This window comes from Vipera ursinii (genome assembly GCF_947247035.1).
Source record: "Vipera ursinii genome assembly, chromosome: 1".
Lineage (NCBI taxonomy): Eukaryota > Metazoa > Chordata > Lepidosauria > Squamata > Viperidae > Vipera > Vipera ursinii.
This window is the reverse complement of record NC_139512.1, coordinates 266,740,473-266,766,358: the sequence shown is the minus strand read 5'-3', so window position 1 is coordinate 266,766,358 and position 25,886 is coordinate 266,740,473. Positions and strand designations below refer to the sequence as shown.

Here is a 25,886-nt window from a genome sequence, read left to right as displayed (position 1 = left end):
AGACTGCAGAATTTTACATCCTTTTACATTTGCCCATAAATTTATTTGACATTAGATTGATGGTATTGTCTAAGGATGTACATTCGATCTATAAAGTTCTAGTAACTCAAGATGTAACTCAAAATATAGGCTAACTTTAAATTATTGATCCTTAATACCTCCTTTGATGTTCTGATTTTTCAAGATCCTCTTAAGGAATTCATGCATATTCCTGTTTCTTATTCATCGTACATCTGTTCAACAAGCCTCAAGAGAATCTGTTCCCACCTTTCTCAGTCAGAAATATGACCAACTTTCAGGCATTCTTGTGTGCCTCATTTCCAACAGCCAGCCTTCCACTTTCAGCTGTTGAACCACAGGGGTTCTACTTACAACGATGAACCAAATTCATCTCTTATCCAAGCTTGCCTTTGGACTTTCTGACAAAAATAACTCTGAATTTCATCTTCTAGCTGGACTTCTTATACATTGCACTTTTGGTGTTTCTATTTGGCTTGGTTTTACTCTCTTGGGTCTTCCCCTACCAATACTGTACAAGTGTACATCTTGAGTCCTCTACTGTTGCTAATAAAAATAGTTGGAAAAAATTCAGGGAACTAGAATTATGAGATTATTGATGCTCCTTTTCTAAAAATAATTTCTAGAAGCATAAAATGTGTGACAATGAAAATGAACTTCTATACAAGTCTGATGAAAATATCAGTGAAAAGAGATTAACTTTTAATCAGAACTTTATAAAGCTGGAGTTTTGTTTACTGTACATTACTAGAAGCAGTCAGGACTCAAATCCTGGTAAATTCCAGTGATCCTAGTTATTATGCTAGACACCACATAAAACTCCTGGGGTTCAATTTGAACCATTATTTTATTTGAAAGATGTATAGAGATTTTTTTAGATCCTAGTAGTCCATACCTTTCTGTAATACGCAGAGAGTGGTTATGCCCAAATGCTGAAAACGAATCTCCCGGTGAATAAGATACTTCATCAGATATTGCTGAACCTGGTTCATGTGAGTTTTTAACAGAGCCACTACCTCTTCTATGCAATTGATACGGAGAACAGGAAAAAATACAGAACAGAATCCATTAAGTACACTACACTATTAAATCAAAACAAGGTCCTTCTGCTTATGATGACTGCCCCTGCTTGCTTTTCTGGTTATACTCATTTGTTAAGCTAAAAGTATTTTAACATTGAAAATTTATAAATGTAGTTTTCTATAAAGCCGTATGTGACAGCAAGCAGAGCTCTGCTAATTCATTTTAAATTTTATTTTGTAAAATAAAAATACAAGTGTTATATCTCTTAAAGAGCTTCATCTACTTGGAAATTAAAGCACAGCGATAATGCTACATAATTGTGTAGTGACTGTCTTCTAGACACAATTAGTACCTGAGTACTAATTGTGTACATGTAATAATAAATGCCTTATTTTAAGAGAGGGGGTTTAAAGAAGTTTCATGCCACAATGATTTTTCAAATTAAATATCACTTCAAGTTGCAGCAGTAAATCTATTAATGTTTGAGCAGAGATGGCATATTTAACAGGATTTGTTTCCTTATGGAAGATTCTATTATGGTGCAAAATGTTTGTTAATTGCTGTGTTGGAACCATTTGCTTCACTCTCTCAAACAAATTTTCATATTTAAATTAGAAGAATAAGGGCCCAAGGCAAGGATGCCAAGTGTGGTCAGCCACAAAAACCTGCCTGTAGTCAATTACATTTACATTATTAGTATATCAGAAGAAAATAGATGATCATCCAGCTGTAATCCATTCATTTAATAAGTCTTTCAGAATCCTATTATGCTCTGAGAATGATTTAAAACTAGCTAAATATAAATAAAAGGATTTGCACTTCAAGGCTCAAGCTGTTGTCCTCTTTTTTTTTTAACCCAATCCTTGTCATCATTAGGCTGAAAATATAAATATCAGACTCACTGTTGGTACATACCATGCCTTACGAAGTGTTTGATCAAAAAGGCAGCTTGGAACGAAAGTTCGATTTGTTCCACCTGGTTAGCTAATTTCACCAAATGATTTATCAATGGTTCATCCATCAATGCTACAATGTGCACTGTGGCTCCTTCTAATAGTAGAAAGGAAGATGTAATAAGAAATTAATAGACAAATGAACAGACCCCCAACAGAACAGAGAAAGACTGTAGAAGAGTTGAAACAAAAATATTGAATCATGGTAGGCCTCTCAAATCACAATCGGTGGAGAAATTAAACATCCTGAACGGAAGGATGCATAGCCTTTCCTTATACGCATTCAGCAAAGGGTGTTCACCATCTCCCTCAGTAACTGGTATCATTGTTCAATTGGACTTATCATGAGGAAGCTTTTCCTAGCATTTAAATGGAAACTGTTCTTAGGAACAGGAAATTGGGAACATTATTCCATGTCTCACACTCTGGAGTGGTAAAGAATAGGTCTTGGACTGTCGTGCAGCATCCATTCATGTACTTATGGTAAGAAGGGCTATTACGCTTCCCTCAGGCATCTCTTCTCTAAAGGGACCATACCCAGTTGCCTCATAAGACTTAGTCACCTTGTTGCCCTTTCCAGTTTCAATGTCTGCAATCTCTCTCTCAAAATGTGGTTCCCAGAACTAGCCACAGTAGTTAAGGTGACTAATTCAAAATGTGGTACAATATTTCCTATAATTTGACAGAGGAATTACTTGATGGAATTTGCCCATGGTGGATTAAGCTTGTGTCCAAAGATGCTAAAGATCCAGGTCTGGATGGGGAGGAACAGGCTTCGGCTTAATCCCAACAAGACTGAGTGGTTGTACGTACCGGCATCTCGGGAAATTCAGTTCATTCCATCTTTAACTATGGGGGGGTGAGGTGTTACCCCCCGTAGATAGGGCTCACAACTTGGGTATCCTCCTTGACTCACAGCTCAGTTTGGAAGACCATGTAGGAGCTGTGGCCAGGGGGGCTTTTGCCCAGGTTCGCCTGGTGCACCAGTTGCGGCCCTATCTGGACTGGGATGCCCTGCGTACAGTCACTCATACGCTCGTGATCTCTTGCATAGACTACTGCAATGCTCTCTACATGGGGCTGCCCTTGAGGACCACTCGGAGGCTTCAACTGGTGCAGAATGTAACACCTCTCCTCCGCGAGCTGCATTGGCTTCCAGTTGCCCTCCGGGTGAGATTCAAGGTGCTGGTGATGACCTATAAAGCCCTAAATGGCATGGGTCCGGATTACTTACGGAAGCACCTGCTGCCGGCGTCAACTTCCCTTCGTCCTGTGCGCTCCCACAGAGAAGGCCTCCTCAGGGTGCCGTCGGTCAGAGATTGCCGGCTGGCGGCCCCCAGGGAGAGAGCATTCTCTGTGGGTGCGCCAGCCCTTTGGAATCTACTGCCTTTTGAGCTCCGGACGGCTCCCGACCTTCGCTCTTTCCGCCGTGACCTGAAGACTTGGTTGTTTGAACAGGCCGGCCTGGACTAAGGGTTTGGGTTTATTTTATTTATTTATTTTAATTATTTATTGTTAGGGCTAATTCTCCTGTTCAACATCTATATGAAGCCGCTGGGAGAGATCATCCGTGGCTTCGGGGTGAAGTATCATCAATATGCTGATGATACTTTTCATCTCCACCCCGAACCAACCCAATGATGCCCTCGATGTGATGTCCTGTTGCCTGGAAGCAGTACAGATTTGGATGGGAAAGAACAGGCTCCGGCTCAACCCGGCCAAGACTGAGTGGCTTTACGTACCGACATCTCATTTAGTCCAAGAGGTTCCATCTTTGATTATAGGAGGAGAGATGTTACCTCCCGTTGATAGAGCACGCAATCTGGGCATCCTCCTGGATTCACGACTCAGTTTTGAAGATCATATTGGAGTCGTGGCTAGGGGGGCATTTGCCCAGATTCGCCTGATACACCAGTTGCGCCCCTTTCTGAACCGAGATGCCCTACGTACAGTCACCCACGCACTCGTTACCTCCCGTATAGACTACTGCAATGCTCTCTACATGGGGCTGCCCTTGAAGACCACCCGGAGGCTTCAACTGGTGCAGAGTGCAGCTGCACGGGTAGTGATGGGAGCACCCCGATACTCCCATATTACACCCCTCCTGCGTGAGCTGCATTGGCTACCGGTTGCCCTCCGAGTGAGATTTAAGGTGCTGGTACTTACCTTTAAAGCCCTACATGGCTTAGGGCCGGGATACTTGCAGGACCATCTGCTGCCGGGAACAAATTCCCATCGCCCAGTACGCTCACACAGAGAAGGCCTCCTCAGGGTACCGTCGGCTAGACAATGTCGGCTTGCGACCCCCAGGGGAAGAGCCTTCTCTGTGGGTGCACCAGCCCTGTGGAACCAGCTCCCCCCTGAACTTTGGATGGCCCAAGATCTCCAGTCCTTTCGCCGCGGCCTCAAAACACTCCTTTTCCACCTGGCTGACCTGGACTGACAGGGATTTTAATTATGTTTACAATTTTAACTCTATTCTTTAATTTATTTTAATTTATTTCAATTTTTAATTTTAATTTACTGTACAGAGACCTTTAAGTTTTGTTGTTGTTAGCCACCCTGAGTCCCTCGGGAGATAGGGCGGGATATAAGTCCCATTAATAAATAAAATAAAATAAATAATTAATTTAATTTTCTTTTTAACTTTTGTAAGTTGCATTTTATTTCCCTGTACACCGCCCTGAGTCCTTCAGGAGAAGGGCAGTATAGAAATTTAATAAAATAAATAAATAAATAAAGCCACTCAGTTCTGGGAGTTGAAGTCCACAAGTCATAAAAGAGCCAAGGTTCCCCTACCCCTGTCATAAGCAAAGTCAATAGGGAAGTCAGCAGGGAAAGTTGCAAGTTGCTCTGCAACTACACTTGTTTGTGAGCCACCCGGGGGCCACATAACATCCAGTGATCTTTGCATGACCACAATGGGGAGTGCCAGGATTGCCATTGCTAAGTGGTAGGGTCATATCATGTCATGCTTTAAGGGCTACATTGCTTAGCAATGGAAATTGCAGTCCACCACATTGCTTTTTAAATATTTAAATGGAAAATTAATAAAATATTATTTAAAAAAAAAATTAAAGTCTCCTTACCATGCTTCACTAGTTCAGCAAGACAAGATATCACATAGAAAAGGGAATCATCTAGTACAAGGGCACTGTGGATAGCTTGAAGAAGGCCTTTGATGCATGGACTTTCTAGGATTTTCTGTAAATCGTTCAGAGAAGATACTATTTCAGTCTTGCAAACTTCTTTCAAGCTATAAAAATTAGCATCATGAATAAAAATAAACACGGCGGTTTTATGGCATGTATCAGATCCATTCAAAAATCAACTAAGCTAAACTTTGCCTCTGCCCCAATCAACACTGAAGTTATTTTAGAATCTGGTAGAAGGATACAGAATGGGGGACAGAGAATATCATACAAGAAATCCATATGTCTGCAATAACCTGCGGACTGTGGTTGCATTGTTTTCTTTCTTAAAACATTTATGGCATACGTTGCCACTAAATTCCTTTATTAATTCCAAATACGAGCTCTCCAATATTTTTAGGCCCATTTTGCATTTGGTACTCATGAACTTCAGAAAGCAGATTTGAGGACACCAACATCATTTTATAAAAATAGGTGAAGAGATTAACACGAGTAGAAATCATGCAGGTCAGTGCATTGTTTGATAATGTAAACTCTCTTTCCTTCTATACATGATGTTTAAATACTGTAAGAACTATTACATTACACAATTTATTTAGCACTCTGATAATCTGCCGTTTTTCTATATATATATATTTGTTTTCTGAGGTTCCTTCTCCCAGAAGAAGGAAGCTAAAGCCTGATGATGACGGATGGGACTCCGTCGAAACGTTGCGCCCACACCTGAAAAACCCAAAAAACCAAGGATCCACATATATATATATATATATATATATATATATATATATATATATATATATATATATATATAGTTTAGAGATATATGCAATATCTCTAAACTATATATATATGTAATAAGAGATTGCATATATAAAATAATATAAAATTACATATGTAATCTCTCTCTATAGAGAGAGATTACATATATAAAATAAACAATTTCTAAATATGGTGGAGAAGAGTATATAAAATGGTCACAGTATTTCCTTACAGTGGAACAGGTGTGTCTTTTAGTTATAAATTTTAAGTGAGTCTTAAAAATAACATCTTGAAAATGTTCAATTAAAAAAATACAGTTTGAATGAATAATAACATGCCAATTCCACATATGCCATCAGAAATATCTGTTGAGAATTCAGCAAAGGTTTAACGTTTTCATATAGTATCACTCGGGTGGCTGAACTGTGAACTAAATCTTTGGATCAATATGTAAAATTAGGAAAAACTACTTGAGATTTGCCTGTATGTTTTTAGAAAGGCTGAGGTTTTTGATGAGGCGAGCCATACGACCAACAATTACTGGGTCTGTTCTCCAGGTAAGCAACAGTTCCCCCAAAGCTTGCAGCATCTCATCAGACATCAGGGCATCCTGCAAAGATTAAAATACAGTGCTTAAAATACAGTAAGAGCACTTTGCAACAACAGACTGCATGGGATTAATCCAAATCTGTAAAACTGGAATAATTCAACTACAGGCGCGAAGTAATGTTGCACCAAAGAGCCAATGTTGCCCAATATCATCACAGACGCGGGTGGGGGGTGGGGGCACAGCATCTCTGTGCAATAATACCCAGCTGGGGGGGGGGAAGTGTGCCATTATTAAATTGTTAAGCAATAAAAAAGCCTGTGAGTGGTGCTATTCTTACAGACAGTTAATTCAATAAACAGCAATATAAATACTTCCACTGAGCAGCAATTATTCAAGGTTTTATCCAATCTTGGATAGCTTTTTCCACTACAGGTAGTCCTCGACTTATGACCACAATAGAGCCCAAAATTTCCATTGTTAAGTGAGACATTTGTTAAGCGAGTTTTGCCCCATTTTACTACCTTTCTTGCCACGGTTGTTAAGTGAATCACTGCAATTGTTTAGTTAGTAATACGGTTAAGTGAAACTGGCTTCCCCATTGACTTTGCTTGAAAGAAGGTTGCAAAAGGTGATCACATGATCCCGGGACACTGAAACCGTCATGAGAATGAGTCAGTTGCCAACTGTCTGAATTTTGATCATGTGACCCTGGGGATGCTGCAATGGTCATAAGTGTGAAAATTAGTCGTAAGACACTTTTTTCAGTGCCGTTACAACTTGGAAAGGTCACTAGATGAACGGTTGTAAGTCAAGGACTACCTATACAGTAGTAATGACTAAAACAGATCATGAATCCAACAAAAAAGAGTTCTGGCATTAATTTTTCAACCTGAAAAAAATCCCAGCTGAAAACTGGGAGATAAAGGGTCTAAATAAGCAGCAGGGAGAAGAGGGCTAGTAACCTACCAAAGTAAGGTGTATTTTTAATAGTAAATATTCTTTATTTGAAAGGAAACTTACATGCCAAAAAAGTTAAAGTTAAAGATGCTAAAGATAAAATATAGTGTGGAACCAAGTAAACCATACCGAATCTGAGCAATAAGGAAAGTAGAAGAAAAAGGTCCCATCTCAGTTAGGGAGATGGAAATATAGCAGAAAAATACGGAAGGGTTATGAATAAAAATCCTGTTAAATGGACTCTATCTATATATGGAAAGGACGTGGTGGCTCAGTGGGTTAGGATGCTGAGCCTGTCGATCAGAAGGTCGGCAGTTTGGCGGGTCGAATCCTGAGTGCCGCGTAAAAGAGCGAGCGCCTGTTACTCGTCCCAGCTTCTGCCAACCTAGCAGTTCGAAAGCATGTAAAAATGCAAGTAGAAAAATAGGGACCACTACGGTGGGAAGGTAACAGCGTTCCGTACGCCTTTGGCGTTTAGTCATGCTGGCCACATGACCACGGAGACGTCCTCGGACAAGCGCTGGCTCTTTGGCTTTGAAATGGAGATGAGCACCGGCCCCTAGAGTCGGAAACGACTAGCACGCATGTGCGGGGGAACCTTTACCTTTACCTATATATATATGAAGCATGCCTGTTTGGACATTCATTTGTCCTACCGCAAATGCTTTTAAGTGATCCGAAGGCCACCGATATTAAGAAAACATGTACCTGATTGCCTGGATGTTGGGATAATATCTGGAGGAGAATTACTGAATTCCGCTGAATCTCTTTATTGCTAAATGTCAAGAGAGGGAGAAGACGGGACTGGATTTGCATAGCAACAAGACTGGTCAGAACAAACTCTGCAACAGAAGAAAACCTGTCTGTGCCAATCAACAAAAATTGAGAATAAAGCACATTGCCAAGTTTAAAAGAATCAAATTAGTTCATCTGTCTCCTAGAAACTGAGCAATTCTATGTAACATCAATGCAGTGGTTAGATCCTGAGCTCTGTTTCATGAAAAGCCAACAGAAAGAGAAACCAAACTTGATGATAAATAATAATAATAATAATAATAATAATAATAATAATAATAATAATAATAATAATAATAATAATAATAATAATAATAATAATAATAGCTAGCCTCTGATCAAAATAATCAAACCAAGTTGGTCCTGATCTCACTAAAAGTCCAGGTAGTATTGTTATCATCAGAAGAAAGCTTAAAGCAGTCACGCCCCCTCCTGGCCTGGACTGGAACACAGAAAGCTTATTCAAAGCCAAGGAGATACGTGACAAATCATACACATCATCATAAATGAGTCAGTTGTCAAGCGTCTGAATTTTGATCAGGTGATCATGGGGATGCTGCAAGGGTCGTAAGTGTGGGAAATGGTCATAAGTCACTTTTTCAGTGCTGTTGTATCTTCTAATGGCCACTAAACAAGCTGTTGTAAAGGTCTACCTATATTATTTCAGCTACAGTAATCAGAAGGGCAACATCTGGATTTGGTTAATAATGTTGAAGAAAAGTATTAGTATTCGTCAAAAGTGTACGGGAGTGGGGGAGAGAAGGTATGATGGAGGCTCAGGGCTTTCAGTAGTATGACCCCAGTTACACTGGCATGTGACCCCCTCCCTCATGTGTTTGCTAACCACCAATTCAATCCAGCACTGAAATAAGTTCTCCACCTCTGCACTAGGTTCACTAGATAAGTCAAATCTAAATACGAACCTGGGGAGTGAAAGGCTTGAAGTTTTGCAGAAAATTATTTGCAGTAAAAACACAAAAGGAACATTTTAGGTCTTAAACAGGACCGGTGATGTTTAAACGCACTACCTGAATTTGTACCAAGATAAGAAATTGGACTTGAATTCATGTACAGACTTTAACAGGTTGAATTATATTAATAAATGTGTAAATTATAGCATTATAGAATCCAGCTAGAGATCAAGGCTTCATCGATGAGGAAGTGAACTGCTCAGTTCTTCTGCAAAACATCTCTGTGTCAGTGTGTATTTCTCCCACAAATAAAAATCTTTGTAAAAAAGGAATGTTGCCCTTTGTTTGCAGTATAATGCCATTTTCTCTTAAATTTTATCATTAAGTACCCTGTAAATCCATTACTCTATCCAGTGCAGGAAGTAAAAAAACAAAAACCCTTTGAGAAATAGAAAGGTTAATAGAAAGTTGGAGTAAAGATTTATAAAGGACACTGCTTGCCAGGTGGCAAAAATCCAAGAAAATCTAAGAGTAATCTGACGGTAGTGCTTCTTTACTTAGGACCAAAGAAAATAAAGACAAGGTCCTTTTCTCAGATATTTCATCCACCAGAAATCAAATGCAAACCCCACTGAATCAGGGGTGGTGGTGGTGGCGTTATCATCAGATAAACCAGGGGTCTTCAAACTCGGCCCCTTTATGACTTGTGGACTTCAACTCCCAGAATTCCTCAGCCTGGCACGCTGGCTGAGGAATTCTGGGAGTTGAAGTCCACAAGTCATAAAAGGGCCAAGTTTGAAGACCCCTGAGATAATAAACCTACTAAGCAGAGCCAGTTCGGTGTGGGGGTTGAGGCACCAACTTGTAAACCATGAGACCATGACTTCTAGTTCCGCATGAGGCACAAAGTCAGCTGTGCGCCTTGGGGCCAGTCCTCAGTTCCAGGAAGACGGCAGTGGCAAACCACCACTGAAATCTTGCCAAGAATACTGCGGGGATTTCTCCAGGCAGCTGCCAGGAGTCAAGACTGACTTGAGGGCACCAAACAAAGAAACCTATTTTGCTTTTTCCCCATATGTATGTTTTGCTGATGGGAGAAGAGGTGCTTTGTTCACATTTCCATGCATTACAAGGCATCTCTTCTAAAAGATTTGCAGAGCTGTTATTACAGGAAATAATTTTTTCTCAAATTTCTGTCAAAGTTATATATTTTTGATGGGATCGCTGCTTTTTTTCCTCACCCAAATGATCTGACAAGTGACTTTTTTGCTCAGGAATTATCTAATAGTGTATGTGACTAACTGCAGCTTCTTGTTAGAAAAAGTAGCATTGTAACTAATTTTTAAATGCATACAGCTGGGGGAGTTTAGGATGATAAAGAGTGTGACTCAGCAGCTGTAATCTGTATTAATGACCTTGCGTGCTCTAGCTAGAGCAATTTGGATTTAAACAAACCCAGAGAAATAATTGCGTTATAATAACATAGAGTAGTTGCAAGGTCAGGGACAGTTTATCACCAAACGTTTTTTTGTCAGCTTCTTCTAATTTTTAGTATGAAACTCTAGTCTGATAAAATATTTTTCCAATTCATCAGTGCTAGAAATGCATGTCATGTACCAAGCCAATCTTACCATTTTGTTATTATAACATAATAACAGCCCACTTATTCTAAGTCCACCTATAAGAACTTCTAGATGATCTATTCTAGTCCTCTATTCATTTAATATTTACTTCTGAGAAAAATCACCCTAGAATAGATCATCTAGAAGTTCTTACAGGTGGACTTAGAATAAGTGGGCTGCTCTTCTCTAAACCTGCCTGACTGGTCTGGTACATTACAGCAAGCTTTATTAAACCACAAATAGCTCCAACACAACAGGTGTGCATGAAATCAAAATATAATGTTCTTCCTACTTCACAGAGTAAACAAAAAGCTATGGACATTCTTTCTAAAGACAAGGCCCAGTACAAAATAACATGGGGAAAAACATTCCCTGTTCTGTATGACTGGGGTACTGGTGTGTTGGTTGCCTGCTGGCAATTTTTCTTTTACTCCCATGTTAGGTCTCTACTTACCATTTGTGGCTAAATTCCTGAGACAAATACAAGCTTGGTTTGAAATCTAGTTGAAGGAAACAAGCAAATCAGGAGGTGAGAAAAAGGACTCTTGTATGCAAAAATAATCTAAATGTTTTCAAGCTAACAAGTTCATGTTACTTTTATTGAAACACTTAATCACTAGGATACTTGATGGAATAGGGTTCAAATGTAAGAAATATTTAAGGTAAAAAGATTCTCTGTCGCAGCTTTGAAATTTTGAAGCTATACCATCAGTGTTTTACATGTGTGAGAGAGTATCTTTTGTAGGTAGATTAAATAAATCCTTAAAGTCCTTAAAAATCCTGAAATCTTCCCCACAATCTTCCCAATACCTCTCCAAAAACCAAATCATCTCTTTCACCAACTCCAGTCATAAAATCACTGTCCATGTCTTATAGCAGTGATGGCGAACCTTTTAGAGACAGAGTGCCCAAACTGCAACCCAAAACCCACTTATTTATCGCTGGGTGCCAGGTGAGCATGGCCTACTGGGTGGGTGTGGCTGTAGTGATCATGGAAGATTGGATGGGTGTGGCCAAGGTGGGTGTGGTCACCTCAATGTTGCTCATGGGGAGGGACACCTGTGGGGGGCGGCTGGTTGAAGAGAGACAGTTGCCACCTCCGAGGCATGGTGCGGGTGCCCACAGGGAGGGCTCTGTGTGCCGCCTCTGGCACCTGTGCCATAGGTTCGCCACCACTGTTTTATAGCTTTGCAGGAAGGCTGCAAAGACAAAGTTATATGGAGCCTGTACTTCAGTCTACTTCTGCTGATTGCCAGTTGCCAGCAGTGCGGCAGTTAAATTCTCACCGGCTCAAGGTTGACTCAGCCTTCCATCCTTCGGATGTCGGTAAATGATTGTTGGCAATTGTTGGCAATATGCTGACTATGTAACTCGCTTAGAAAGGGCTGTAAAGCACTGTGAAGCGGAATATAAGTCTAAGTGCTATTGCTATAATACCCAGATGAAAAAAAGTTACTGCTGGCAGTGTGTCCGTATGATTACATGTGAAAACAGCATCTTGTTTGTAAACTTTCAGACTACAGCATTAAATTGTGAACAAATTCATGGAGGCTCTCAGTATTTGAAAGGCTACCACAAAGAGGGGGTCATTTATTCTCCAAAGCACCAGAGGGCAGGACAAGAAACAATGGTTGGAAACTGATCAAAGAGAGAAGCAACCTGGAATTATGGAGAACGTTCCTAACAGTGAGGACAATTAACCAGTGTAACAGCTTGACTTCAGAAATTGTGGGTGCTCCATCATTGGAGGTTTTTAAGAAGAGGCTAGACAGTCACTTGAGTCTCGTCCATGAGCTCCTCCAAGATTCTATTCTATTCTATTCTATTCTATTCTATTCTATTCTATTCTATTCTATTCTATTCTATTCTATTCTATTCTATTCTATTCTATTCTTCTATTCTATTCTATTTATTCTATCATATTCTATTCCATTCCATTCCATTCCATTATTCTATTTCTATTCTATTCTTCTATTCAATTCTATTCTATTCTTCTATTCTTCTATTCTATTCTATTCTATTCTATTCTATTCTATTCTATTCTATTCTATTCTATTCTTCTATTCTATTCTATTCTATTCTATTCTATTCTATTCTATTCTATTCTATTCTATTCTATTCTATTTATTCTATCATATTCTATTCCATTCCATTCCATTCCATTATTCTATTTCTATTCTATTCTTCTATTCAATTCTATTCTATTCTTCTATTCTTCTATTCTATTCTATTCTATTCTATTCTATTCTATTCTATTCTATTCTATTCTATTCTATTCTATTCTATTCTATTCTATTCTATTCTATTCCATTCTTATTCCATTCTTATTCCATTCTTTTTTCAATGTCTGACCCCCAACTTAAAAGTTTGATCTCTTAGGCTAGTCTTCCTTCAACCATGCACCTTCCAGATGAATTGTAAGATCCATGATCCCAAAGCAACATGGATACTTTCGGCACATGCAGAAGATACTAAGATAGGAAAAGCTGCTCCAAGGAATTCATGAAGGATGCCACATTCAACATCTATGACTTTTTCATATTTCCACATTGGGAAATATGTATTTTAAAATAAAATACACATAAGGACATTCAAGTATATAATTGTAAAAGCATAGTTATATTCCACTGAAATCAAGATATCCTTTGGGAGACAAAAACCCTATATGACTCAACTTCTAGAAAAATGGCAGATAATACTCTTGAGTGGTATCCAACAATCCCAAGCTTTACCTTGTCCACACCTGAAGACAGGAGAGAAAGGAGAGTCTGCAGAAGAAACCCGTCACCAACGTGAAGTATGGCTTTGTGGTGCTGTGAATTTGTAGCCACATTGCTGAGAGCAGCACAGCTGTAGTACTGTAAGGACAGTAGACAAAATAGGCATAGATAGAGTAAAGAGACAAGAGTTGGTGGATTCTACGATGTGTGAGAAAAATAAAGATCAGGTTGTCTGGTCTACTTCTGAATAACATGTAACTTAGTAAGAATATTTGACTCATCACACAAGAAATGAAAAATATATAAGGAGTTTGAGATGGAGACACTTGTGGCCTAAAGTTCTAAAACTGTATTAACAACCCATCACCCGCCTATGAAGCACCATAAATGGTTGAAGTTAAAAGCTGAGGATCCTATCCAAAGCTCTGGGATGTCAAGTGAGAAATCTGTAAGCAGTGAATATAAATGGAATTGCTCAGCTCTTGAGCAAATAAATGACTGTAATAGATGTGAGGATTCTAATACCAGAGCTTAGGTTTGAGAGAAAAGACCATATGTTATGCTAATATAATATTTAAACTCAGTTTTCAATAGATTCTTAGGGAATGCATGCCACTGCGTAGAAATATATTCTTTTGCCTCTTTGCAGAAAACTGGAAAAAGTACAGAAAAGCACAGTGAACTGGAAAAGAAAATGGCTCCCAAAGCTTCAGAAATATTATCTGGGGACAATTCTATATAAAATTTTCCCTCCTATGTTTCTGGTTGGGCACTGTAGCAACTTTCTGAAAAAGGAAAAGTGACTACAGTCCATTGAGATGGAGCTGATCTTGTATAAATTGGGACTTAAGATTAGCTGATTAACGGAAATTCATATATCTATTCTGTGAGGCTTACAAGCATGAAAATTATTGTCTGCCTCAATTACTTTTATTTTCCACCTGAAGACCCTTGATGTTGTCCCAAATGAATTCCTATTAATATTACTCTTAAACGCAATACAGTAAATCCAATTTCTTTACTTGATTGTGAGCAAAAAGGAAGATTTTGCAAAGAAACTTTGGGGTGCCTTCCTCAGACAGTAATGCAGCAACTTTTTTTTGTTTGCAAATACCTTCCACTCCCATGTTATCCCACAGCTATAGGCAAAGGTTTGCAGTAGATGAGGACAAAATGTTCAGGCCCATTTTTCTATATGGTAAAAGGATTTAAAGATATTCCTGGGATTTAAAACATCTATTTTGCACATAAAACATACAACACAGAGAGAGAGACACACACACAGCCAGGAAGCCTTTTGAAGGGAAAGGAGGAGCACATCACTTTTTTCACAATTCTCCCTTACTGCAATATTGATGGAAAGAAAATCAAACAGGGGTTCGAAACTTAAAACTTAAATAGGGCAATGGCCATCTGTGATTATTTCAGACAAAAAGTCAAGAACAAAAAGTAGTGCTAGAATTGTTCCACAGTACTTTTTTCGAACCTCGGAACAAATGCAGCAGAGGAAACAAGACCACAGTTGCTTAAGCTGCTATGGCCTCTCTCACAATTGCTTTCAAAATATGCACACTTGGTTCTCAGATGTCACAAAGACTCACTCATCCATAAAACTTTATTTTAAATATCAGTTGGTTACTAAACACCATCTATAAGGTGTCAGGCTCCTGCCCACCTAGCTGTTCGAAAGCATGCAAATACGAGCATCTAAATAGGTACCGTGTCAATGGGGAAAGTAACAATGTTCCATGTGCCTCAGCGTATAGTCCATGCTGGCCATATGACCAAGGAAATGTCTTGGAACAACGGTGGCTCCCTCGGCTAAGAAACGGAGATGAGCACAGCCCCCCAGAGTCAGATATGACTGAACAGGAGGAAAAAATCTTTAGCTTTACCTAAGGCAGGGGTAGGCAACCTTGGGTCTTTTATGACTAGTGGACTTCAGCTCCCAGAATTCCTGAGCCAGCATGGCTCAGCTTGGAAACCTCTCCCTTTCTCCTCAGCATGGCTGGCTCAGGAATTCTGGGAGCTGAAGTTCCCAAGTCATAAAAAAGCCAAGGCTGCCTACCACTGACCTAAGGTATCAGAAACTGTTGTCTTTTGTTGTGTCTTTTCAGCTCAGTTGAGGATTCAGGTTCTGTCCGGCAGTTTTGAATTTAACATTACCCATTATGTTTCCAGAATCATCAGACTAGTATTTATTGTTTAGTTTGTTCAGTTTCAAAAGTTTCACTGGATGAATGGATACTAAGCTTACCTGTACTTCTGTGTCAGGAGACTCTAATAAACGGGTGAGAATTGGGATAGCACTTTGACGAACCAAAACCCTTTGGATCCATTCTGTAAGGAATAGACAACGATCAAATGACATCTGTAATCAGTTGCTTGGATCTTATCACTGCTGTGTAAGGATATACTTAAAATGAAAGAAACTGCAGTTTCCAAAAAACGTATCTGCAACAAAGCCAGTTTATTTCCTTGCTATCATGTACACAAACAATAACACTGCCGGGTAAATACTTTGTTAACAAAGGCTGCAAATAGAATTAAAAGAATGTGGCTATCTTGTTCAGCGTGACAACAAAATCCAGATTGCATGACCTAGAAAAACGTGTCCTGATGAGGTAGCATTTGTATGTGATATGAATTTATTTAAGAAGTGGCTGGAAATGATCACACTATATGTGTGTGTGTGTGTGTGTGTGTGTGTGTGAGAGAGAGAGAGAGAGAGAGAGAGAGAGAGAGAGAGAGAGAGAGAGAGAGAGAGAGAGAGAGAGAGAGAGAGAGAGAGAGAGAGAGAGATGGATTTATTTAAGAAGTGGCTGGAAATGATCTACATCTATATCTATATCTGTATCTGTATCTGTATATATATAAATATAAATGCTGTATTTATTAAAATGCAAAATGGCAATACAACGTTATTAATTCAACACATCCTCAAAACAATACATTGTTCATAAAAGTCTTCCCCACGATCCCATACATGGAATAAAGCTTTAATAGTCAGCAACCAGCTTCACAAATTCACTCTTTGCTGCATGGATTTTCTTTGTTTTCTAAATTGTTCTATAAAAATTATTCAAATACAAATATTACCAGCAAGTCCTCAATGGAACCTAGCTTCAATTCTCCTTTTCTTACTATTGTGGTACGGTATTAGCCGTGGTCAAAATAAATCACCGCTGCCGCATTACCTGATCGCGTGAGGTTGAAAATAGCTTGAACGGCATTTTGTTGAACGCCAATATCAGGAGATTTAGAAAGGGAAATCAAGGGTACAGTTCCACCTGCTGCTGCAATTGCATTCCGACAAGCCTCTGAAGGAAGCAGAAGAGTAAAAGAGAAATTAAGGGAAGTTTAGCTACGTTAGCTTGGAAGCAATCATTCAAGATTAGAGACCGAACACTGTCCTAAACTCTAAAGCCGTGGTTTTGTGTGCAATGAATAACGTTACAAGCCTGCAACGAGAAGTATTGCTACCAGTTGCCTTAGGATAACAACTGGCCAGAAGTTTTAATCAAGCAGAGCTTATCAAATATACTGTATATCCTAAGTGCTAAGCTTGAGGAGAGCAGTTGAAGTGCCCTCTGGAAAGGGGTATGGCAGCAGAAGAAGCAAGCAATAAGGAGAAGACAGTTTGGCTGCCTGGTTTAAAGCTCCTTTCAAACACCAGTTAGTCAGATCAACTTGGGCTTGAGTACCAAGCGTTGAAAGCTGAACAACCTTTTGAGGCTGCCATCTTCTTTTCTCTTTATAGGTTTAAGACTCTAGTCATCTGACACCGTGACATTTGTTTGGGCACAGCAGGATTCTGTAGGATGGATTTTACAGCAACTGTTGCAATAAAAATGGCTGGGCATTTATTGCAATGCCTACTTGGGAGAGAGAAAGAATACTCCGGAGAATCTTGAGGGGCCCATGGCTACCTCATCCTAATGGGCACCTGCCGCCCTCTTCTTTTCTGAAGATCTCTCTAGATCTTGCTCTGCGCTCCAAGAGGAACTAAAGATAAATGAAGCAAACAATATTCCTGTCCATATAATACAAATGTACATATCTGCGTAATTCAACAGTTCTTCAGACAAATTGAGGTGTGTTTATGTGGGGGGAACATATAAGTATTTATAGCTGTAATCGGTGCAGTATAAAAATTATGATGTTGAACTTGGCTAGAGAGAGCTAGTTTTGATTCACCACTTAACCACCTTACTGACTTTGCGGCAGCCACTGTTTTTCAACCCATCTTCTCTTTTATAGAATTGTTTTTGCAGGATAAAATTAGGGGAACTTAAATGGATGTAGATTAGAGCTCAAAAAGAAAAGCAAGGATATAATATAAAATAATATAAAATTGTCTTTTTTTTACTGTGAGCACACTGGCCCACATTACAGATTCAGTTCTGTTGCCTGCTCTCAAAAGAAAATACATATCTACCCATACACATATAGTAGTGGCCAAAATTGTGGAAACCTTTTGGGAAAAGTGTATTTTTGAGATTTGATGGTTAATAACACCACTTTGTTTTTGGAGTAGTACCATAAAATTATATATCAATGGAAAGATAATTTAATCAAGAATGTAATGCAACATACTGTAGTTTGTTCAATTATCTGTTTCAATTCTATGAAAAGTTATAGCCAAATAACCAGAAAAAGGAAACACAACTTGCTTAGGTTGATATCAGGTAACTTTCCTTCATCTGATTGCAGCCAATGAGCATGAATTTTTAGAGAGCCAATCAGGTGTCATCTTGTTTTGGCAATGAGCTAATCAGATCACAGTAGGATTCAGTTAATGATGTCATGTATTGAAGCTGAGAGGAAGACATTTGTCAGTGTGTTATGTGATCGCTATCAAGTTGGTTGGTTTTTTCCCCTTTCATTTAGTGAGCTTGTAAAACGTAATAAAATTAAAGTAATGGTGCAAAGAGTTGACTGGTTGTCCAGAAAGCAATGTAAAATACTATTATTAAGTGAACAAGGCTACAGTTATAAAGAAATTAGAAGAAAAATTGGTGGAAACTTAACCAAAGGTGGCATTTCTACTGTACACTTTTCCCAAAAGGTTTCCACAATTTTGGACACTACTGTACATAACACACACACACATGCCCCCCCCCCCTTGATGCTATATGGAACTGCAGGAAATGGAACTGTTGCTGAACTTAAGCATTACCACAGGCTTGACTTTTGGGAACCCTGCTCACCTGAGTCAGCCAGCATCATTAAGCAGGCACAGGAATTACCCTGGATATTGATATCATCTGATTCAAGTAGCTCTAGGATTGGCTCAAGTAAATCCATTTCTATGACATGCTCCTTGGTTACTGTTTGAAAACAAAGGTGATAGTAGTAAATAATCTTAAACTTTATTATAAATTCAATACTAAATAAATTCAGTAATAATTAATCTTAAGTACAAAGTTTAAAAATGCAGTACTGAAGAAATTTAATATTTAGTAATACTGAAGATAGCAAAAAGACACTGTCATTATTCAGTATTAGAGAAACGTGTTCTACTTGACAAGGAAGTAAAATCTACTTTCAAAATTCCTATGAAATAAATCATTTCATCGGGACAAGAATGTAACAAATTTATTATCAGCCACACACTTCAGATGCAAAAAAAAAACAACCAAAAACTGAGTGCCCGTTAATCTTGAGTTTTACTGTCCCCAAATTTCCATCAACTGTGATCAAAGTGCAATTTGAATAGGACAAGGAAAATTATTCAACACAATCAGAAGTTTTACTATATTCATTTTAATTATATGTAAATGAAATAAAATCAAATGAATTTGTAAATATGTATATTTTAATCTAGTCCATAATCAGAAAAATATTCTGCTTTACTGATGCCTTTTCCTCTCTTCAACTGATTCCGCAGGGCAGTTCAATCTACTTGTCTTATCTTTAGGGGCAGAGCTGAAAAGGACTCACGTTTTAGGCAGGTGTTGTATTCAACTTTCTCAGAAAGAGAATTCTTGGTTATCCACTCACCATTTCCTTCTAATAAAAAACTGAGCAGGGATAAAGATGAAATCTGCTGAACCTCCAAGTCATTAGACTTCAGCAAAGCATAATAGGTTTCCAAATGCTCTTGGGACAGTTGAATGTTTACTGTTAAAATGAGAAGAAATATTTGAACATTCAGAACACTGGTGCTTTTGTCTTGGAACCGTGGGCGTTCAAGCACAGAAGCAGTCACAACTAGGAGATATGTTAATCCTCTTTCAGAAGATGCCCTCCGCCAATCTATCCTACGTAAACCCTCCTGATTTATACACAGTGCAGCTAGCAATGCATTCTACCACACACCAGCCTTTCATACACATACATTTCTAATATAGCAGCTCCTACAATTCTAAGGCAAGGCTCACAGTATATTGGATTATCATTTCATGCTTTCCATTGCCAAAGAAACAGCCAGCCAAAGTGTGCCCTCCATCCCTTAAGCATCTGATTCTATGGTGGAAAGTATAGCACAGAAATAAGAGCAATGTGACTCCGTCATCCCAGGTTGAGAATGTCTGTAATCTTAACTTCCACCTGAAAGTGAAGGACTTAATGTTACAAAGAAGCCCCTCTCTGCAAGTATAAGTCCTATTTAACTAAATGTTTGCTACCCTAGTAAACAGCTGCTGACTAGCAAGATTATGTCCCAAGATATAACATTCCGCATCAGTGATACATTTCGATCCCTCCAAATGAAGCTGCAAGGCAGCTGAACAACCAACTTGCCATTCCTTAAGAGCAGAGGTGAGAAGAACTCACATTCAAGTTCTTGAGAGGAAGGTGGGATTTAATCTGAGAATGAAATTAAGTACATCTATAGAAAAATGGTACAGTTAAATTGGATTAGTATATCCACTGTACATATATGATTTTTTTCTTCTTTTTATACTCCAAACTTCCCAGAGACCTATGACCCAAAGGCTCCCCTTTCCCTGATACTTCTCAATATGCAAGTCAAAGAAAATACTTTAAGCATTTGGTCAGGGTGATGTTGTCAGGTCATCTAAAGGCCTCTGTCATCAGTCAGGATTCTCTTCTTTATGCCTTGTTTTCTTCAGCTCTCTAGTTTCTATCAAACGAGACATCTGTCTGTTGGACTGCTGCTCTCTGCTATAATTTTCACTTTGACTCAGTGGTGGGATTCAAATATGTGACCAACCGTTTCTCTGTGTGGATGCCTCTTCCGGAAATCCATTCTGGGCCTGGGCAACAAAAAATTAGCTACCAGTTCTGCCGAACTGGTGCGAACTGGCTGAATCCCACCACTGCTTTGACTAAAATCTTTTGTATTTGCACTGATGACTCATTCCTTCTTGCTTTGACTTAACGTACACCTGTATTATCTTACTACATCCACCTTAACTCTCCTTACTTAGCACACTCTTGAACCCCTGTGAATCCTAATAATCCATATAATTGTGCATGAATGAAATTCTAATGTTAAATTAGTCTATGTTTTAATTTTTTAAAAAAACCTTGTTCATCCATGTTCATCTAGAGAGGATGTGCTTTGTTATAACCTATTACTTACAGTCTTGGCTTATATGTAGATAATAGAGAGCAGCAAGCATTTGCAAGCCCGGGTGATCTGAAAATGCCAAGGTTTTCAAGGCCTCTAAAGAGATCTTGCCAAGTGATGACATTTCAAAACCTTAAAGAAAAATATAAAAACAGATTCTGAATTGTGTCAGAAGTAGTGAAAATATTGAAGAATCCATAAAGAAGTAAGTGAACGGGAAAAAAAACCTTTTCAATATGAAAATACTCTCTGTGCATGTTTTGAAAACATGGTGGATAGAGCAATTGAAAAGTTGCTCACTTTGTTCTTAATTCTTTTTTAAAAATAGCTTAGCATCCTTTCCTTCCCTTAGTTACCTTTCCTTCTTGATATAATTTCTTTTCATCTTCATTTGTCATTGATTTTGGGTTCAGATTGTCTTTACTATCTAAATCTATCTAAATGAATTTAGATTTGCAATATCTAAGATTTCATTCCTACAGGAGTTATCATAATCTCATTAATGAAATCATGTAGATTGCCAAATTTACTCTGATGAAATTGTGAATTTGTGATGCTGCACATGGGAATCAAATAGCCAAAAAGGGAAATAAGTACATGCTTAATGTTTATGGAGATTCTCAGGCATCCAAGTCATAGTTGTCCCAAAGGTGCTTTTTCAAAAGGCAACTGGACTTTTGGCAGAAAAAAAAAGTCCAGTTGCCTTTTGACAAAGCATCTTTGGGTCAAGTGCATGCTCAAGAACAACCCAATATGTTTAATGGGAAAAATAATCTGGAAGGCAGCAAAGTTCTCCAAATAATTCAGTGAGGATTTTATGTGTTCAGAAAGTATAAAATGCTGAGTGACTGCAGGGAAAATTGATGATAGATTACAACCCTGTATGTTTTTTAAAGTTTCCTATAAACTACTTTGAACTTAATTTATAAAGAAAAAGTAAGTATAAATTTAAAAGGATAAAATTCATCATTATGTATTTCTTTATTAAAAAAAGCTATGAGTTTTCTAGTTATGTATAAAAATTATCTCTCTGACTTTTGGTTTGCCACTGCTGCTGCTGCGGCCTCTGCAAGTCGAGCTCCATCTTCCACGTCCAATTTCTCTTTGCTGGGGACCCTGGAAAGGGTTGAAAGTCACCCTGTAGGGGCAACAAGAAGAAGGGGAACCTGCTTGATCGCGGGAGGGCGGTAGCCCTTCCGCTTGATCCAGGGCAGCCCTCCAAACTGGCAGAGGAAAGACCAGCCATAGCAATATGGCCCATCATTAGGCTGCAGACAGCTGAAGTCAAACTCACTACCAAGCAATTCAAAAGCAATGCGGATGAAACCCTGTGAGGAGAGAGGGAAGGGAATTTCTATCCCACCCTTTGAGAATAGCGGCGTCTGACTACTCAGGGGAATCAAAGCATTAAAAGAACAATTTTAATCTAATTGGATTTATATGTTCCTGAAACTTGGGGACCAATTTTTTTCTATTTTTACTGCAAACTCTTGTTTTTATCTACAAAAAAGAAATAAAATTGGAAAAAGGATTAAAAAAAAATTGGACTTAAAAAAACCTTAAATGGCATTGGTGACATCTTGTGGTGATGTTTGGTATTACAACTTGTTATTTCCTAAAAGAGACTTGGCTCAAAGCCCAGACATTAGATAAGACTTTTTTGACCTGGGCACCACCTGTGAGAGACTAAGCTGTAAGAGAACAGCTGGGTGGCATAACTGGCCGACTTGAACTGTGAATGTAAACCTTTACTGACTTTTAGAGTTATATGTGGGAAATTGCTTTCCTATCTCTTTACTTGAGGAATATTGGTCACTATATGAGATGTTGAAATACCTTGGACTATAAAATCTTGCTTGACAAACAACTTTTACTAGAAAGACTATTTATAAACACGTGAAATAGATGGATGAAGACCAGGAAAAGATCCTATCCATGTTGAAAGCAATACATGAAAACATTCTTTCAGCTTGTGTTAAAATAAGACCTAACATAAAAGATCAAGACACCAGCTTAGATACACAAACCCAAACTTTGACTACAACCAAAGAACTAACAATGCAGAAGATAACAGAAGTGGGACAATCAAATATTAAGACAGAGGACTCAATTGACCAACAAATACAGCTGATGGGAAATCCAGAAAAAGGACTTCTGGTTTGCTGCCGCGGCCCTCGCAGCCATTTGGAAGGTGAGCTCCATCTTCCACATCCATTTTCACATCACTGGGGAACCCTGGAAAGGGTCAAAAGTCACCCTGTAGGGGTGACCAGCAAGGAAGGTATCCCCGCTTGATCATGGGAGGGCGGCAGCCCTTCCGCTCAAACTGGGACAGCCCTCCAAACTGGCAGACGAAAGACCGGCCACAGAAATATGGCCCATCACTAGCCTGCAGACAGCCGAAGTCAAACTTACTACCAGGCACCTATAAAGCAGCGCAGATGAGACTGGGTGAGATCTACCTCTCTTCAATCCTATTTTTTCCCCACCTGTATAAGCTGCCCAAAGTAGTTTTTCCCCTGTGAGGGGAGATTCTATCCCACCCTCTAAAAACAGCGGCGATGGAAAATCCAGAAAAAGAAGTGACAACACTGAAAATAGAAATGACTTTCTATATAAATCAGAAGAAATTTGAGGGGGAAAAAAGAACAGATTGAATGGAAGACAAACATATCAGGGCAAGAATGGGGAACTGGAATAACAGGGAGACAATTTAACAAATACAAATGGGCTAGTCCTTCCAGAAAACTGGCAATTAAATGGTCTCCTTTATTTTAAATAACATATATAATAATAGAGGGAGATCTATTTGACAATCTAAAAGCATTCATATGGAAGCCTAGTTGGCAAAGGAAGAAAGCAAGAATAAGGTTGAAGAAAATTGGGGTTTTGACTTATTAAAGGGGATTTTATATTATTAACTAGAGGGTTAAAGGGAGATGTCAAGATAAGGGGAATTTTGGTCATTAGATTTAAAATACTTGGAAATTAGTTCAAAATAAGGATTTTACCAGTTTAATTTTTAAAAATTAGACCTAAAAGGTAAAATTAATTATTATGAATATGTTTGATTTATTGATTAACCCAGGTAATATACATAATGGTTTTGATTTATTGAAGGGGATATTGTATTATTAAGTAGATGATTTAGTATGGTGGAAAATAGGTAACTTTTAGGAAATAGAAGATTACATTCAAATAGATAAACTGTGTATTTTGAATATTATATTTTGTTATGAATTGAGAAAAGGTAAATCTTGGTTACCCAAAGCCTGAAAATTATAAATATTAAAGGTTAAATTGGAATACTGATGAGAAACTAAAAATTGGGTAAAGATTAATAACAGGATATGGATTGTTTATGAAGATTGAATGTAATTAAGATACGTATAAGCTAAAAAATTATTGATAAAGGTAATAATGTTTTTATTGAGTTGATATAATTAGAACTGTACTAGCTTGAATTCGAGACAGTAAATGTTAAGGGAAAAAGAGAAGAAATATCTGATGTTGTAACCTGAGATTTGTGCTAAAGATTTTGTTATTGAACTATTAACCCAGTCACCACATTGCTTTTTAAATATTTAAATGTAAAATTGGAAAATTAATAATTTTTTTAAAAATATCTCTCTCTCTCTCTCTCTCTCTCTCTCTCTCTCTCTCTCTCTCTCTCTCTCTCTCTCTCTCTCTCTCTCTCTCTCTCTCTCTCTCTCTCTCTCTCTCTTTCATTTGCTACTAAAACTTTAGATATCCCAGATCCTAACATTAGGATTTTCTTCTTTTAGTAATGAGTGTGGAGTATGTGGTAATGAAATTGGAAAAGTAAACATTCTTTTTGTTCATCTATTAGAAGAAGACTAGAGAAGACTATTATCTCAAAGTGAAGATTTGTTTTAAGATAATAGTGCTTGATAGTCTATAGTTGCTTTTACCCTTATTATTGTACAGCAGTTATTATGTGCCATCATGGTACACCACTGAACCCAGAGGTGTTGTGTTTCTTACCCAGCCAAGGGATGAGAATGCTTAAAAAGAAATATAAAAGTGCATTGTGGCTGATTTGGCAAGAAAAATCAAGGTAACTGACATATAAGTAAACCACTGCACATTTAATTGCAGGGATTCGGTCAATAAGTCTAAGATTGAGAATCAGCTGCCCAATTATTGTTTGGGATACTTTAAATTTCAGCTTTTTCTCTGTTCCACCATTATTCACAAAAACAAAACAGCCAGGAACAAAATAACACAACTCCTGACCTCACTGTAAATTGCACAGACTTAAGCAAAGCGACAAAACTCTAGCAAACAATTCAACACACTTGGCTGACACACATTCAAAAGCAGAAATCTCTCACCTCTTTCAATGTGTTGCAGAAAGTCTTGGGCAGTTTCCTCCTCATAGGGATGAAGAACAGGTTTGTAAAGCTGCCTCATTTCAACATTTTTTCGTTTTAGGCAAGGGCAGTCAGCGATCTGAGCCAAACACTCTCTAATGTCCCGCAACAAACCTGACAACAGTGTTTTCACTGAGACGGCAAAGTCGTAAAGCAATTGAACACACTTGGTACACAGCTGGCCCATTTTTATTTTCCTAATCGAACAGAACACCCGAGAGCAAAAAGGAAGGGAGTGTTTATACTTTTATTGTTTATTTTATTGCTCATATATTCCCCGTACTGGAAATTTTTTATCTAGATAATGCCAAATACGATGTGCATGAGTTATTTAAAAGTTCAAATTGTTCCCTGAGTACAGACAGAAAATCTAACTCTGCATCTAACTACTCCAAATTAATCCTTTTCTTTTCTTTTCCATGGGAGAACAATAAATAAAAATGAAGCATTCAGAATCAACCTAAGTTCTGTGTCAAACAAAGGATATTAAAAGAA

At 38.3% G+C, this 25,886-nt stretch overlaps 1 protein-coding gene across 4 annotated transcripts in view; it reads right to left on the bottom strand.

Moving 5' to 3' along the window:
• The window catches only part of LOC310643814 (uncharacterized protein), a 26,131-nt gene extending 245 nt beyond the window's left edge, over positions 1 to 25,886 (bottom strand). The window contains exons 1-13 of one of the 4 annotated variants that reach the window (XM_083368401.1): positions 25,353 to 25,886; positions 21,010 to 21,129; positions 19,464 to 19,583; positions 18,671 to 18,790; positions 16,658 to 16,780; positions 15,718 to 15,800; positions 13,473 to 13,598; positions 11,195 to 11,240; positions 8,121 to 8,275; positions 6,387 to 6,515; positions 5,084 to 5,198; positions 1,957 to 2,091; positions 914 to 1,039 (exon numbers count right to left, since the gene is read on the bottom strand). In XM_083368401.1, the coding sequence (XP_083224527.1) occupies positions 914 to 1,039; positions 1,957 to 2,091; positions 5,084 to 5,198; positions 6,387 to 6,515; positions 8,121 to 8,275; positions 11,195 to 11,240; positions 13,473 to 13,598; positions 15,718 to 15,800; positions 16,658 to 16,780; positions 18,671 to 18,790; positions 19,464 to 19,583; positions 21,010 to 21,129; positions 25,353 to 25,578 (1,624 nt within the window). In that variant the 5' untranslated portion in view covers positions 25,579 to 25,886. The remainder of the gene's footprint in view (positions 1 to 913; positions 1,040 to 1,956; positions 2,092 to 5,083; positions 5,199 to 6,386; positions 6,516 to 8,120; positions 8,276 to 11,194; positions 11,241 to 13,472; positions 13,599 to 15,717; positions 15,801 to 16,657; positions 16,781 to 18,670; positions 18,791 to 19,463; positions 19,584 to 21,009; positions 21,130 to 25,352) is intronic. The other 3 variants (XM_083368402.1, XM_083368404.1, XM_083368403.1) reach the window with 3 other exon arrangements.